The sequence below is a fragment of the Fonsecaea erecta genome (assembly GCF_001651985.1).
Source record: "Fonsecaea erecta strain CBS 125763 chromosome Unknown Scaff7, whole genome shotgun sequence".
Classification (NCBI taxonomy): Eukaryota; Fungi; Ascomycota; class Eurotiomycetes; order Chaetothyriales; family Herpotrichiellaceae; genus Fonsecaea; species Fonsecaea erecta.
Genome location: NW_017387250.1, coordinates 750186 through 766021, shown reverse-complemented (window position 1 = coordinate 766021; position 15836 = coordinate 750186). Strand labels below are relative to the sequence as shown.

Here is a 15836-nt window from a genome sequence, read left to right as displayed (position 1 = left end):
CCACGTGGGGGATGGCTGGGTGGTATGATCTCACCAGGGACAGTGTGCATCCCATAGAAGTATGTAACGCCTATCAGACCTTCAGCGCTGATTGTACTTCGGATATGTGTTTTACGTGATGACCAAGAACGCCCGCGAGGATCAGTGGGCCGTGCGGAAGAAGCGATTGTTGTACAGTAGCAGGCTAGTCATCTGAAACATGATGTTCCTTTGGTTTGATATGGGAATCGGACGAGTAACATCCTATTCCTTCCCCCTAGAAAACGGGAGGTAGTATCTCTCGGCTCCTCCTGAGACGATTGGATGGACTGGTCGTCCTCTCTCATTGTCGATCATCAATAATGAAGGCATGAATGGATGAAGAGGCTGTCACAACAATGGCTACAAAGCAAGCATCTTGGTTTGATTGAGAGAAGAAAGCAAGCAAGTATGCAAGAAATGGCTCCGCGACAGTTAACACTGGAAATTACAACCCAGTGTATCGAATGGGGAGAAAAATGCCCGATCCCAGAGCGGCAAGATAGATAGATATTATCTCCAGTATCCTGCCTGAGACTGAGAGTCTGGACAGAGTTATGCGTCCTGGTAGTCAGGAATATCAGTGTCGAAAGCCTCATGTTTTTCTCCTTGAAGTTAAAAGTAGTATATCATACAGTCTCTGACGATCCAGGTATGAAACAGGGCTTTCCTAATGTGCTTAAGGAGCACGCAGAGCCTCAGGCACTCGTGTATACCAATAGACCATGGTGATTTACAGTTCAGAGTTTAGTTAGTCTCGTATATTCACCAATCAATCTGGCTTAACTTATAGATAGGTTTCGGACAGGAGGAGGGCCGCTTTTCTCAATTGAGGCTGTCTCCAATATCAACCCTTTTAACATGGGTAAAGTGGCCTGGACCACATAATCTCCTTCATAAGACTCTATCTGGTGCTCCAGCCAACGCAATAAGGTGAATTTAACGGCGTTAATTTCTGCTTTTATATTTATGATAATGAGAATCTAACACCGTCTCTATGAAACACCCTCGAGCACGATCAGAGATACCCCTTGCCGAGGAAGGGAGATTGACAAAGTCGTATTGGAATCTTTGGTGCCAATCTCAGTCTCGTCCTCTCCCAACGTGGCCAGTTTGGCAGCCTCGGTCAGTTTCTTATATTGCTCCTCAGAAGGTGGTTGTGGAGAACCCATCGCTTTCCACTCCGTGTACGCGTTACTGTGGTGCTCGTCGATGCGGTAGTGGGTCAGTTTGCTACCACCGCTTTGATTCCATTTCACTCCTTGCAGGGAGATGTTCACTTTGGCCACTTCACCGGGCAAGTCGTCGTCATGATAATGCCACACGAAAATGCTCAGCTTGTCCCCATCCAGGGTCGCAGCAGCTCCCACGTCGGGGCCTTCTCGCACGCTATTTTGGATAATACTATCCAGCGGGACTTGCGCATCGCTCGTGGCCTCGAGTCGTGATCCTCTCATTTTTGCAAACATTCGGAACACATTCAGGACAGGCAAGTCGATATCGTTGGTGGCAAGAACTCGGAACCCGGCAAAATATGGTTGATCTTCGAACTCAAAAGCCCAGGTCAGTGCACCCTCGAGATTGACACCGTTTTTGGTCGCAAGATCTTGTTTTCGAATGAAGCTGGCTGCCGTATAAGACGAATACATCGTCCCGTTCCTGTATCCGAGCTGCGGACCTTGAGCGGCCGCGGCACCTTCTGGATCAGATTCGCCGATCACGATGGGCTTGTCCTTGAGTTCCGGGAAAGATGCAATGACACCGAAAGACTCATCAATGATACGGAGCTGGCGGCCAACATTCATGCGAACGTGCTGTGACTCCTCAATGAACTCCGGCCGCCCTTTGGCGTGGAACGAAGTAAAGTCGAGAGGGGAGCCCGTCTTCCCAGTCACATAATTCTTGCCGCGGAGGCAGTGCTCGAAGAACTTCCGCAGGTAGGGTGGTTCACCATCGGCCGTCTCCGGGCCCCCTACGAACGCCGTGGGGAGTGCCCTCCGCACATTCTCGACCGTGTAGTCGTGGAGCTTGCAGAATTCCTCATGAGTTCCTTGCCAGTAGCCAATGTTGGGTTCATTCCAGGTCTCCCAGTACCAAGTCTCAGCTTCAGCCTTGCCGTATTTCTCGACCGCGTGTTTGGTCCATTGATAAACAAGCTCTCCCCACTTCTCGTAGTCCTTGGGAGGATACGTCCAGCCAGTGAAGACTTCTTTATACGAAGCTGTCGGTGTCCACGAGTGCTGATACGGATGGGGATTGGTGGACATGGCCTCAGGCATGAACCCAAACTGGACATAGGGCTTGACGTTGCGAGATAGCCAGGTGTCGTAGATCTTGTCGATGATGGTCCAGTCGTAGATGGGATTTCCGTGCTCGTCTTCGGTGTAGACATTTGTACTGCCCCATTTCAACGCATGGACTCCCTTACCGGTAGTGAACTGGTTGTGGACACGGAAAAAGACCTGGTCGCCTCCAAGTTGGCCTAGTTTCCGGATCAATTTTTCGCCATCTTTCATGTAGACGTAGTTGGGTTCATCGCACCCAAAGAATCTGTATATCGGTTTGAATTGGCCGACCTTCTTATCTCCGTGGACACTAATCGAAACGTTGAGCGGCATCCTGACTCCTTTGTGTTCGTGAATGGGGAAGTGGTATCAGATTCCCCGTCCGCTGTGCAGAGCCATTGCATATGTACCTCGTACATACCCATCGTCTGATAACCTGCCACCGGAGAATTGCCTCGAGTGGGGGAAGGTGGATTGATTGTCGCACAGCAGAATTAACGTAGTGATTCTGCTAGGGACTTCTCTCCAAGTGGTGTGTCGCACTTTCGCCGATGCTGCATATTATCCCCAACGACCTCGGCAAGCATTTGCGGATCATGCGGAGTGGCACCAATGGACAGAGCAGTTTCCAGATCCACTTGCGGGTTTGCAGCGCGAACTGGAGAATATCTAACCTGAAAGGGCTTATGATAGACATTCTTAGGCTAAAATCCCTGCTGTTATGCCGGCTTAAAGGGGGCTCTGCGACGGTTTCAAAGCTCTTGCTCAAATGCAACTATCCATGCGTAGGTTGACATACCGACTTGGCACGCAATAGAGGCTCAGAGAGGACGCCGATATCCGCTGTCGTCTGATTCCAAGACTTTTACCTGCGTAGTTAGGGCAAAGGACTCAGGTCACGGAAGCTCAGAGAAGCACAAGAGACTGGATAAACGGCCTTCCTTGATCCCGGAGGACTTCCGGGGCCAGATGGCATTTCTCCACGATACCTCGCTGCCATTCCGGACTCCAGAAGCGAGCAAGTCCTCTGGGCTTCAGCGTCTGAGTGAGTCATTCTGTACGCCAGACGAATGATGATTCCTTACAAGAGCCGTGCTTGTGAGTCTTCTCCAGCTTCTTCCCAGACCCAAAGAATGGGTAACGATGCTCATGGTCGCAAAGGTACAGAATGTAAAAAGCACAAGGTCCGGTGCGACCAGTCTCCGGGACAATCAAGCTGCGCACGGTGTAGAAAATATGGCTATCGCTGCGTTAGCAGTAACAAGTTGGAGAGGATCATTGAAGACGATCAAGAGTATGTGTCCCACCATCTCTGGCCGTATGAGGACGGACTCTAATCCAACAACTCCTGAAGCTGGAAGAAAGAGGCCGACAGCAATATCGTTCAACTTCAAGCTGCTGTGGCAGAGCTACTCCAACAAAATGGCCTGCCACCTCTGTCCTCCTTCCCTACAGGTCGTACGGACCTGAGCAACCACGACCGACCCAGGCTGGGCTTTGCTACTGCAGCTGCTGTGAAGGACGGTCGAGATGTCAGAACTCGCGAGACCTCACAGGAGCCAGCAACAGAGCAGGAGCTTGTCTCTGCGCCCATGCGCAGTCTGTTCGAGGTCACGAAATTGAGGAACATCCGAAGTGACGTGCCTCAACACCGGATCGCGCGGACGCCGGAGGATGACTTGATCTCTCGTGGCGCTCTTCCTCACCATGTCGCCCGGGAACTGTTCTCTTTCTTCGACACCACCATGAACCACATCTTGTGGGGAGGAATTGCTCTCGTCCACCGGGATCTGGAGTCTGCTCGGAGATCTTCTTCCCTACTTTGCGCAGCCATCCTGGCCGTGGCGGCGTTGCATATCCCACAAGGGGACGAGATCTTTGAGTTTTGCTATTCTGAGTTTGTCTCCCTCGTCTCCGGGTCCATCATTTATCGCGACCACAACCTGGACGATATTCGCGCTCTCTGCATCGGTGCTTTCTGGCTATCAGATCTCAGCTGGAAGCTCTCTGGTGTAGCCGTGCGAATTGCGACCGAGCTGAACCTCCACCAAGCATTCCACAGGATGCAGCGAGGCGAGCCCGACCAATACGAGCGAGCCCAGTTGTGGTATCTGCTGTACGTTTGTGATCATCACTATAGCATTGCATATGGTCGCCCTCCCGTCATACACGACAATGCCGCAATCAAAGGCTATGAAACCTTCTTGAGCGCTCCCATGGCTGGGCCTGCAGATATGAGACTGATGGCTCAGGTGGCTCTGTTCATTGTTCTGACCAATGCATATCATACCTTTGGGTCTGACAGCCAACAGCCGTTGACTGAGGAGGATTTCAATACTTTGAGAGTATTCTGCTTGGAGGTGGAAGGGTGGCGGATGAAATGGCAGCCCAGGATAGGTGAGAGCTCAGCTGTAACGAACTGAACAACGAGAGAACTAACTGCTGCAGCACCGAACCCATACGTTGGCAGTTACCCGTCCAAAGGTGTGGTGCTGCATTACCATTTCGCCAAGTTACAGCTCAACTCTCTTGCTCTGAGGGCGATATCGCCAAACCATCAATTCTCTCTCGATCGCAGGGAGGCGGCCAACTCAGCGATTGCCTCCGCCATGTCCACGATGAACTTGGTACTCCACGAGCCGGATATCCGCAACGCTGTGGCGCGAGTGACCCTGTTCAAGCATACCATGATCGCCTTCGCTGCAGTGTTCTTGCTCAAGGTCGTGTGGAGTTGGAACTCGGCAGCGCTCAACATCGAAAGGCGGCAGGTTCTGGAGCTTGTTCAGGCCGTGGTGGATCTGATGTCGAGTGCTCAAGCCAGTCGAAGACATTTGTGCCGCCATATTGCCACCGGATTGAGCAAGATGATATCCAGATTGAAGTCGAGACCCTCGTCCCAGTCACGACATGACGGAGACAACGCCGTCAGCATCCCAGCAAGCATAGACGACGACTCTTATGGGTCCATAAGTGAAAATGTCTCCGATGCGTTTGGGTTTGAAGACGACTGGATGCTCACTTCGTCCATTGACCCATTTTGCTTTTCCATCACATGAAAACATGGCGGAATTCGACCTTGAAGCGACCATATTTTGTTTTTCTTGGCTGAACTCTCCGCAGGTAGAAGTGATGGTAATCTCATGTGCGATTGGGGCAGACACAGCTTAATCTCACGATCTGCGGCTGGCGTTCAGATTGTGCCTGAGATTATACGCACAGGCCTATGAGCTATCACGACCCTGCCGATCTAGGAACGGGTCAAGGCTTTGTCGAGCTGGTGTTGTACCCGTTTCTGCAACTGCTGCCTGGTGCGGCCTTACCTAGCGCTGACAAGTGCCCACACCAGCTCGATTTTCACCAATCAGGTTGGGCGAGTGTGTGCTCTAAGCCATTCTGGGAAGGTCAGTTTCGCAGCCGATCTATTCAACAATCTGGTTCCACATTACCATGGACAAAGATATACATGGCGAGATGACAAAAACATATAAGGTAGGTGACTCGGTTTGTTTTGTGTTGAAATCATATTTTCCCAATCGAGCGCAAAGAATGGCAGAACAACAAATGTCCGACACTCCCATCACAGCCACCTGCCACTGTGGTGGTGTCTCCATCACCGCACCACGCCGGCCTGACTTTGTCAATGAATGCCAATGCACCCTCTGCCGTCGATATGCTACAGCTTGGGCATACTACGACCCGGCCGAAGTCAAGATTGAGATCAAGGCTGGCGCCGCAACGAGCAAGTACATCTGGGGCGACCGCGACCACTCCTTTGACTTTTGCTCCAAGTGCGGGTGCATGTGAGTCGAGCAGCACCCATATCAGAGCCCCTCCTCTAAACATCCTTGTATGAGATCTGATCGAGCCTCTCAACTAATTTGTATGGTGCGCGTCTCATGTAGGTGTTATTGGTGGCCGATAAAGAAACAGACCACCCCGATGATGGGTCTCAATACTCGCCTGGTTGATCCTGAACAGCTGAGGTAAGTTAATTTCGCGATGCTCTCAAGATGTGCGCAATTTTGAAAGACCTGGCCAACCTGATACTTTGCTCCGTATGTGCTAGATTTGTGACGCGGAAGATTGATTACGATCAGCTGTACGTGCCTATCAACTCGAAGGACCCCCCTCACCCGGAGGACAAGGCGGAGTATTGAAGGGTTCAAAGGCGAGTCGTATTAAGGGGAGTAGCATCTCGATATAGAGGAACACATCAACTGGGCCTCGCCGATAAAGATTTGTCTGGTCTGAGAAGAGCAAGGTGATACTTTTGACAACAAAAGATGGGTTGTGAAGTGACTATCAACGGTGACCCAAGCCGAAGCCTGAGGGTCAGTCCTTGGTGATAGGGTTCATATCACCATCTCCTGGGACTCGGCGGCGAAGAACAGCCTGTGCTAGCGATGGCAGGGCTTTAACTGGCAATGGATACCCCTGTTCGACTGTGTCGAGGATGTAACCGAGGACTGTCTCATCTTCGTAGGAAGTGAGGTAGTGTTGTCGATTGGCGGCGTCTAATGGTGTTGTGGCTGAACCTCCAGTCACGCAATCTTTACAGTGACATTTTAGCAGCTCGTATGTCATGCCAAGAAGGCTCTGGGTCTGGACCTTTCGAAGTCATACCATTCAACAGGTGTTGAGACTACCATAGAGCATAAGGAGAACGCATCGTGTCCATGTTCTTCTCGGCTCCATGAATGATGTAGCGTACTTTAGCGCTTTTTCGACACCACAATTTTGATGTATAATGTGAATGATAGTATGCCTGCATACCCTCCCTCAATGGCTTTCGTCGACCACACCACCGAGGACCTGTTTCGCCACCGTATCTCTATTCCGAATAGCCGACTTTACCCCTAGGAAGACAGAGATCAAGACTTCGCACCTGCTCCGAACCCGCACATCAGGTGGCTCGGAGGTGCTGCGAGACTACGCCCTTTCGCCGACCAGTCAGGCTACTTGGTTCTGAGTTTGCCCCAGACAGTTCCCCAGGTTCCCGCAATCATTGCAGCCTCGCCAAAACGGGCTAGAGCACCGGCCACGTTCCCTGCTGTACATCGCCCACCGCCCCTCTTGCCTTCCCCGAATTCCACCCACATATATATGGGCGATCTTCCCTTGCCGGATACGACACCCTACCATGCTTCCTTCTTCCAACGCCTGTTTCTCGCAGTGAGAGGAAGAAGTCCTGTTCTGGTGAACTATGGAGTCGAAACCAATCCAATATGTCGAGGAGCTCGAGAGCTCGCCTTCTCGTGATCCCCAAGCACGAGCAGAGGACCTTGTCCCGGAGACCCCCACGACAAAGAAGAACTGGAGGGGCTACATTTGGGATTCCCTCGACAAGTCTCCCGAAGAACGGAAGTTTGTGTTCAAACTCGACTGCGCACTCTTGACTTTTGGCTGTCTCGGTAAGGTCTCTCGAGCTTCGGCAAGCACTGTCCGCTAATGTCATTCACAGGCTACTTCATCAAGTACCTTGACCAAGCCAACTTGAACAATGCTTTTGTCTCCGGAATGTGAGAAATAACGAAAAGAATCTTCATGTTTGGGGTTTCGATCTAACGGCAAGGACAGGAAAGAAGACCTCAACCTCTACGGCAATCAGTTGAACTACATGCAGACGTGCTATTCTGCGGGATATGTTCTTGGTGGCTTGCCTACCAATATGATTCTCACACGCGTGAGGCCGTCTATCTTTATTCCATGCATGGAAGTGGGTCAACACACGCCCTCGTTTGATCGCTGGAAAGTACTGAACTTCTGCAGATTCTCTGGACCATTTGTACTATGGCCTCTTCTCGAGCATCGTCAGCCCAGCAGTTCTACGCCATTCGCTTCTTTGTCGGTAGGTTTTAGAGCCTTATTGCATTGCAATGACATTCATATGCTTTCATATGCTCCGAGAGTTTTTTTTTTCTGGACTCGGTGGCTGATCGCGTCTCAGGCTTATTCGAAAGTGCACTCTATCCCGGCATGATTTACATCATTGGCTCTTGGTATCGAGCAGATGAACTGGCCAAACGATCCTGCATCTTCCAAGCCGCTTATCCCGTTGGAACCATGTTCTCTGGCTATCTGATGGCTGCAGTCTACCACTTGGAAGGTGTTGGAGGTCTCCGTGGATGGCAATGGTGCGTTCGAGCACGAGCGATCTTCTTTTCAAACCTCTCCCCTAACCCTGAGATGCAGGTTGTACATCATGGACGGTGTCATTTCACTTCCAATCGCCATCGCGGGCTTCTTCATGTTGCCGGACTTTCCAGATATCACCCGTGCTTGGTATTTCACACCACAGGTCAGTTCAACCTCCTTGACATTCCCAGTTATTCGAAGAATGCGCCAAGGCTAATACTTCCCTTCTTGTCGCCCACTACAGGATATCGCTCTAGCTCGAAAACGGGTTCAGCTGGAAGGCCGCGCCACTCGTCAGCCGTACACTCGGGCTAAGTTCTGGAAGATCCTGACTTCATGGCACATCTGGTGTCTCATTCCGCTTTACGTGTAAGCAGACCAGGGGCCCGTCTCTGTCGTAGCTTACTGCTACCGTACAGGCTAACGCTTTGTAGGTGCTGGAACAATGGCGGTGCTTCCGGCCAGCCAGTCTTTGCCCAGTTCTTGAAGGATTCCACAAGCCCCAAGTACACGATCCCTCAGATCAACAATTATCCCACCACGACCTATGGCCTGCAAGTCTTCTGCACACTTGTATTCGCCTGGACGTCTGACTCGGTTTTGAAAGGACGAAGATGGCCCTCCATTATCGTCGGAGGTGTAAGTCATCCAGAAACATTTTCACCCTTTCTGTAACTTCCCCAGTGTCCTCGAATCCCAGGGCTAACACCATGTCTCTTAGCTCTTCAATATCGTGTGCTACGTATCCCTCTGGATCTGGGACATCCCTGACGCCTGGCGCTGGGCGTGCTATATCATGATGGGCGTCGGTGCCGCACTTGCTGGGATTATCATGAGGTCAGTCCCCAAGTTCCCAGCTAATAAATGTGCCACACGTCGGTATCGCTTTGCATTGGTTGAAAAAGCTGACCTGTGTCTTCGTCGCGTAGCTGGGCTCACGAAATCTGCTCCGCGGACAACGAGGAGCGCGCCATGGTCACCGGCGGCATGAACCAGATGGCCTATGTGATCCAGATCTGGCTCCCGCTGATCATTTGGCAACAAGTCCACGCGCCTAAATACACTGCGGGCTTCGCCACTGTCCTGTTCATCGGCGGACCGGCCATGATTGGGCTAGCCCTGGTGACCTTGTGGTTGCAAAAGAGAGAGCAGAAAAGGTGAGCAAAGCATTGAAGTGTCCTTTTGGTTCTGTGATGGATTGAGACTAACAAGCTGTGCGATATAATCAGATTGGCTGCCGAAGCAGAGTTACAGCAGCAGTCTTACCCTGTTGAGAAGGAGACAGTCGTCTGAGTCTCGTCGTGAGCAGAAGCGGTGTATCGACTTTGACGCGGGGATGCTGTCGATGCTCTCATTGATTTCAGATTGGGACTATTTATGAACAGTGATTTAGGACTCCTGAGGAGGAAGAAACTGCACATGACAGCAAATAACACACAGCTTGGAGCTCTCTATATTGGTCGCACAGAACGGTACATATCATACTACTCCCCGAGTTAAGGAATCAAGGATATTTATCATGCCTTACCTTGGTCTATTACATAGGTACCATATAGTAGAGGACCTTGTAGCAGGTGGGAGCAGAAATGTGTCAATTCAATCATCCAGGGTGTGAGTAGTAAAGGCTCCTGTGGCTGCTACCCAGAAAGTAATCAACATTCCGGAGACGTTCTCTAAGTTCTGGTCCGTGACGCTTGGTGTTCCAGTCCCGGTCGTTGTCTGAAGTAATTAATATCATTCCACCGGCCCCCTGCCAGATCCGGGCTCACTTGCCCCTCGATGTCGACGTTATCTGCTAAACTATGCTTTCCATCAGATTTGGGTAGCACAGCTCCCTCGTCATTTAAATCGTGAAGGAAAGATACTACCCTGTGCCCCAGAGAGTCAACCTCCAGAGACCGGTAACCTCTTCAAGCAATATGGGCCGCTCCTCTCGCTCAGATTACTTTTCCTTTTCTTGCAGAATTCCAACATGATGCCGTTTTTCCTCACCGAGAACAAGAAAAAACTGATATCCGGTTTACTCCAACATGGTGGTTGGGTTCTCAAATAGAAATCCATCAAGGTCCAACAGCTCGGGAAAGAAAAGTGCATCGGATCGTGTTAGATTGGCATAAGCGTGGGCCGAATCAAACGTCAGAGCGGCGCCCATCTTCCATCTGTGCGAAGAGTTCTTGTCCCTTCGTGCGATGAACTCGTCCCGATTCTCCGGCGATGTCAACGTTTTCAAGAACTGCGCGAGGTCCGGGCCCGTTCTTGACTGGAGCGCCTGCTGTGCCCTCGCGATTTGATCGTCGAGGAGCTCGTCGCTGACGCCGTAGGGACTGAGTTTTATGTGATACAGAAGCAGAGCCGCGAAGCAGACGGAGCGGTAGGTGTAGAACGGGACCAGACAGAGGTTCTTCTCACATGCCAGTTGGATCAGGCGGATGGCATCTTGTCTCGCGCGCTGGACGATGTAGAATGTGTCCGGCGAGATGGGGACGTCGTTGTGCAGGGCAAACGACCAGAGCTGGAGCATGGAGCTGAGGAAGAAGATTTCTTCAATGTCGCTCGGGTTGGGGAGTCGAGTTTTTCGCAGTTCGTCAAACTGCTGGGCGAAAATGTTGATCAGACTTATCCGCGGGATCGGGTCTGCGAGGCCTGAAATGTTGACGGCGCGTGCGCCGATAGCATGAGCTGATTCCACGGTCAGATGGGAGATTGAACAGAGATGAGAGAGCTGCGGCGAGACAGAGGGATCGTCCAGTGAGGAAAGGAGCGCATAGTCGGCGAAGATGGTTGCCGGAACGCCCAGCCTACTTGCCAGGATCTGGTTGACGACGAAGCATCCAATCCACGTCGTGGTGCGCACCTCCTGGTCCTCATTTGTTGCATTGGCATTGATGGATTCGGGACATGTGACAGCTGGCCGGGGTAGCCCGATTTGCAGCGCGATCTGGCAGGCAAGAGCGCCATACATAAAAGATGGGTCTGATCTCTGCGATTTGAAGGGAAACGGCCACAGAGAAAGAATCAGGAGGGCCTGAACTACCTCGACCGAGCCGTTGTTCGGGTCCAGCACACTGGAAACCTGATCACGCACGATCTCTGCAAGCTGGGGACGTGCAGTATCCGTGGAGGCCACAGCACAAATAACCCAGAAGAGAAGTTGGCAGCGATCGTAGACGGTCTCGACTGACCGACACATGTGAAAAGGAAGATATGGGTGACATCTGGTGAAATAGATGCGGAATAACTCATTGGCCTGTGTGGCTGTCAGATGGAGTTGGCTGTTGTTGGCCTTGTAACACAGATTTGGACCCGGGATGATGGGTTGCTGGATGGACGGTACGGCGACAATGGCTGTCGAGGTGTTGTCAGCTCCCCAAGACGAGGACGCATTGGTTTCCAACGAGGTTGTGGGACTTTCGCCAACCGGTGCTTCGGTCGTCAACACGGAGGTCAACGCCCTCAATCGAGTCACCTCATCTTGCAACTCAGCCAGCATCCGCCGTTTAGGGGTCCGTCGAAAGTTAGCCCCGAAGACACACTTCGTGTTGACGCTGCGGCAGCGAGTACAACCGTCGGGCCCAGCAACATCTGCATCGCAACCCACTTTCCACTGCCGGCAGCGAATGCACGCTTTTGCTCTCATGGTTGAGGGGTCCTTGATCACCAGGATGCCGAGGGTCGTTTACGCATTGCGACATAGGAGGAGAGAAATCGGAATGGGCGGATATTCCTGCTGCATCTTATATTCCGTCGATTCTCTCTCCGAGGCTCCAACCCCGCTGGGTCCTTTTGAGCTGGCCTATCAACGCTTGAGGTCTGTCCGAGTATTGCGAAAATCGCAATGCTTCCCCGTTTCGACCCCAGATTGCATTGCGGGATCCGAGGATGTGGGGAGCTCGAATGATCCACCACACACTGTTCCCTAAGGCAATCTCGTTCCAGCCCGGGACTGGCGAAGAGAGAGTACTACTGCCTCCATGCTTCTGCCATCGCCTGTATTTGTACTTGTCAGAGCAGAGACCTTTGCGGGACAATTCTTCTCGGGCAATCTTTTGCACGGTAATATTCTCGAATAGTTTCACTGACATAGCGGTGTATTTACAGTGGCGGTTGATGATATAGGAAACGTACGAAATGGATAATTTATTACGCCAACTCTGATGAAAACGAAGTGTTGACATGGAATAGCTCTTGAGGACCTTGCTCGTGGGCCATGTACGTTGTTTACCATTGCTGAATATCATCTCTCCTGAAAAATTGACTGTCACAGTGTACGTAGCCCTGCTGAAGTCTGGCAACCTCGTCGACGTATCAGAAACCAAGAGATTGAAATAAATAGACTGTGATAAAGCAATTGTTCTAACGACCCAATATATCTTCAAATTGAGGTTTTTAAGCGGAACATCTTTCATGATACTCCATATGTAAATAGCTACTCTCTACTCACGACCCCAAGGCAAAGTCAAGAACAGGAGAGGCGCATGCTGCTGCGAGCCATGCGTGTCCGTCTCCTCAAACCCAGCGGAGGCGCGGTACCGTGGAATGGTGGCCTTGAACGCCCTTGCAGGATCCCACCAGAGGGCCGCGACCACATCGCTCTCGGGGATATTGTAGAGCTTGGCCACGGCCGCCCCGGAGAGCACGTTGGCCTTCTTCACTCGCTGGTACACCTCTTCCTCCTTGAACATAATATCGAAGGTCACCTCATACGGCCCGGCGATCTTGCTGCGTACAACTGAGGCAATATCCCCGAGATAGCATGTGCCTGCCGACGGCGTGGGCTTCAGGTAATATATCTTTGGCTGGCCGGCCGTTGTTGCTGGGGTCTTGATATGTGCCATCAAAGCGTCAGCCTTGACGGCGACTTTTTCACCTAAAGTCAATAGGTTAGTAATTTGGGGATATCTGTAGACAGGCGATGGGACTTACGAGTGTCAACAAAAGTGTTAGCTCCCTCGAATACGTCTATCTTGTAAGGGAACAGGCCAACAGGGTCCGCTTTGTGGATGAGGTGGTACATGCAGAACTCGGGAACCGGGCCTATGGGGGTCTCGCAAGGGGTAATAGGCCACGCAAAGTTGCCAGCAGTTGCGAGCTGACCAGGATAAGGGGCATGGGTCAAGCCCATCTTGGTCCTGTTGGCCACCTCGTTCGCCTGCTCCTGCGTGGGCGCTCTGCACTGCACGACCACGCAGACCTCCTTGGGGAGGCTCTTATCGGGCTCGAGAGCGCCCATGACGCCGTTGATGCCGTAGGTGATGATTTTCGTCTCATATGGATAGTTCCCGGACATTCGGGCCTTGACCACTTCCTTGACGGCGGGGATCCACGTGTCGAGCTGGGAGATCAGGATCGGGTCCCTGAAAGCCCCGACAAAACTGTTTTGATAGCCATTGACACGTGCCGCCTCGGTCTTGACGGTATACTCGCCCTCTGGCTGTGGGATGAACTTGGGCCCACGCACCCTCACGGTGCGCTCGTCAACTTGCTCGTACGTCATGTCCTTGGTGTGAAGCTCTCCGCCTGGCCCCTGGAGTATGTCTGGTCTGCTCTTCTCGTATAGAAGATGGGCAGCGACCGACAGGGGAGTGCACCTTGCCCCTGGCTGGAGGGGGATCAAGTCAAAGTTATCATGACGCACAATTGCTAGAGATTCTCTAGACTTCGGGATGGCACATTGAGCTCCACATTCCATGATCTTGCCCATGGCATAGTTGATACCTTCAATAAGGCATTCGATTAGCTACTGTTTCATGGTAGGGCAAGCGGAGGACCAAGGACAAGGGAAGGACACTTACCCAGATCTTCAAACCCGTGATGGACACAGAATGCCGCATACGGTGCAGGATCATAAGAGCGGCCACCGATAATGATATCAAAATCCGGGTGTTCGTTCATCGCCTTAACATAAGGCTCCAAGCCCATCTGCGCGACAATTCGAACAGCAGAATCGATGTCTTCCTCCTTGAGCTCCGGGACGGCGTGACCACATGGACTCATGAGATTATCTTTGAACTTTTGGCGGACGGTCTCTTTCGGAATCTCGGCGTAGATGCTAATGACTTTCATGGGGCGGTAGCCATTCTCTTCGACTATTTCTTTGATCAGCCGAGTGCTCATGTCGACAAGCTCGTTCGAGCCAGAACCGCCGGCAGAGCCGATGAGGCAGCGAACACCATGGGTGTGGCAAGCCTTGACCAGTTCGCCGAAGTCCCTCTTGTAGCCTTGAGGAGATGCTGCCGTCTTCCCAAGCGCGAGACGTCCAGGACCGCTGTCAGTAGAGCCAGCATCCGCAATGATGGCGTCAACTCCGGAGTCAACCACGTCCCAGAAGACACTAGAGTTCCACCCTTGGCCGAACTGGCCAACAGGGGTGAAGATTCTCAGTTCGTCTTTTGTTCTTCCCGGAGACATGTCGTTGACGGTAGCTGGTACTAATGTTTTTACTAATGTTTTTGTTGATGATGTTAACGTTGATGGTATTGTTGTTCAGATATTGAAGGTCCTTTGCGCTCTGCTTGTATCTAATCAACTTACCCAGATTGAGGTGTGTAGACGTGCTCTTTATGACTTAGCTCTGTTGGTCTGAATACAAACAAATGGCTCATAAGGCTTGATCGGCAGTGCGCAATCGCAAACACACATGCACAACTCCTCATCGGAGTAAAATTTAGACGCACAGGACCATAGCCACACAGTTTGGTGCGTGTGGAAAACATACTTGCTTTCTCTAACCTAACTATGCGGTGCACCAGGATGTGATGGCTGAGAAGGGCTTCGGAGTGTCTCAGCCTGGATTGCGAAGAAATACGAAAGGTAGACGATTTGCAGAGGAACAAATTTGTGGGGAAGGTTGGAGAATGATCGATATTGCGAAATCGCAATGCCTCTAGATCAGATTCCACCGCCGGGATCCCTCGGAATGGAAGCTTGACACAGGAGACACAATTGCCGGGGTCGTATTAATGGGTCAGCCCGCTACAAGAAGGTCTAGCCAGGTCGATGGACGTACGCTGTCTATCATGAATATCTTGACCAGCCTCATGCTCCTGCGGGGGGCGAAAAGATACCGGACGCCTTCTGGCCATCTCTGAGTGTTAGTTGGTTTGCCAAAAGAGTCGCTCATGTGTGGCTCGATCATGTACATAGATGCAACCCAATGGGACTGACTGAGTGTAGGTGATAATAAAAGAACATTCAATGTTTGAGTAAAGCAGGTAGACGGAAGAACAGGGCGGAAGGCTTCGACAGGAGGAACGAACATCATCATCGACTTCCCCATTCATTGCTATCACTACTGCACGAATGATTGCTCTTTGCGCTGTATACCCTGCAATGTAGACCTCGGACTTTTCACCTTGCAAAGAAGGCTACATTCCCCGCGACGACGCTCCTTCGGGTCAT

At 51.6% G+C, this 15836-nt stretch overlaps 6 protein-coding genes across 6 annotated transcripts; 3 read left to right on the top strand and 3 right to left on the bottom strand.

Moving 5' to 3' along the window:
• Positions 1-1013: 1013 nt before the first annotated feature.
• AYL99_08129 (hypothetical protein) lies at positions 1014-2636 on the bottom strand (the record flags this gene model as incomplete). The annotated part of the gene is made up of 1 exon (XM_018839637.1): positions 1014-2636. One exon carries the CDS (start codon positions 2634-2636, stop codon positions 1014-1016), a length of 1623 nt encoding a protein of 540 aa, XP_018690758.1.
• Positions 2637-3436: 800 nt separating this feature from the next.
• Positions 3437-5359, top strand: AYL99_08128 (hypothetical protein; the record flags this gene model as incomplete). Its single annotated transcript, XM_018839636.1, has 3 exons — positions 3437-3597; positions 3658-4700; positions 4752-5359. The coding sequence occupies 3 exons, from the start codon at positions 3437-3439 to the stop codon at positions 5357-5359; spliced, it is 1812 nt and encodes a 603-aa protein (XP_018690757.1).
• Positions 5360-5849: 490 nt separating this feature from the next.
• On the top strand, positions 5850-6460 carry AYL99_08127 (hypothetical protein; the record flags this gene model as incomplete). Its single annotated transcript, XM_018839635.1, has 3 exons — positions 5850-6103; positions 6206-6286; positions 6370-6460. The coding sequence occupies 3 exons, from the start codon at positions 5850-5852 to the stop codon at positions 6458-6460; spliced, it is 426 nt and encodes a 141-aa protein (XP_018690756.1).
• Positions 6461-7506: 1046 nt separating this feature from the next.
• Positions 7507-9731, top strand: AYL99_08126 (retrograde regulation protein 2; the record flags this gene model as incomplete). Its single annotated transcript, XM_018839634.1, has 11 exons — positions 7507-7714; positions 7765-7822; positions 7881-8019; positions 8073-8151; positions 8251-8437; positions 8496-8601; positions 8683-8807; positions 8873-9077; positions 9160-9275; positions 9368-9595; positions 9668-9731. 11 exons carry the CDS (start codon positions 7507-7509, stop codon positions 9729-9731), a joined length of 1515 nt encoding a protein of 504 aa, XP_018690755.1.
• A 727-nt stretch (positions 9732-10458) lies between these two features.
• On the bottom strand, positions 10459-12075 carry AYL99_08125 (hypothetical protein; the record flags this gene model as incomplete). The annotated part of the gene is made up of 1 exon (XM_018839633.1): positions 10459-12075. One exon carries the CDS (start codon positions 12073-12075, stop codon positions 10459-10461), a length of 1617 nt encoding a protein of 538 aa, XP_018690754.1.
• Positions 12076-12871: 796 nt separating this feature from the next.
• Positions 12872-14846, bottom strand: AYL99_08124 (hypothetical protein; the record flags this gene model as incomplete). Its single annotated transcript, XM_018839632.1, has 3 exons — positions 12872-13305; positions 13362-14153; positions 14231-14846. The coding sequence occupies 3 exons, from the start codon at positions 14844-14846 to the stop codon at positions 12872-12874; spliced, it is 1842 nt and encodes a 613-aa protein (XP_018690753.1).
• Between the last annotated feature and the right edge of the window lie 990 nt (positions 14847-15836).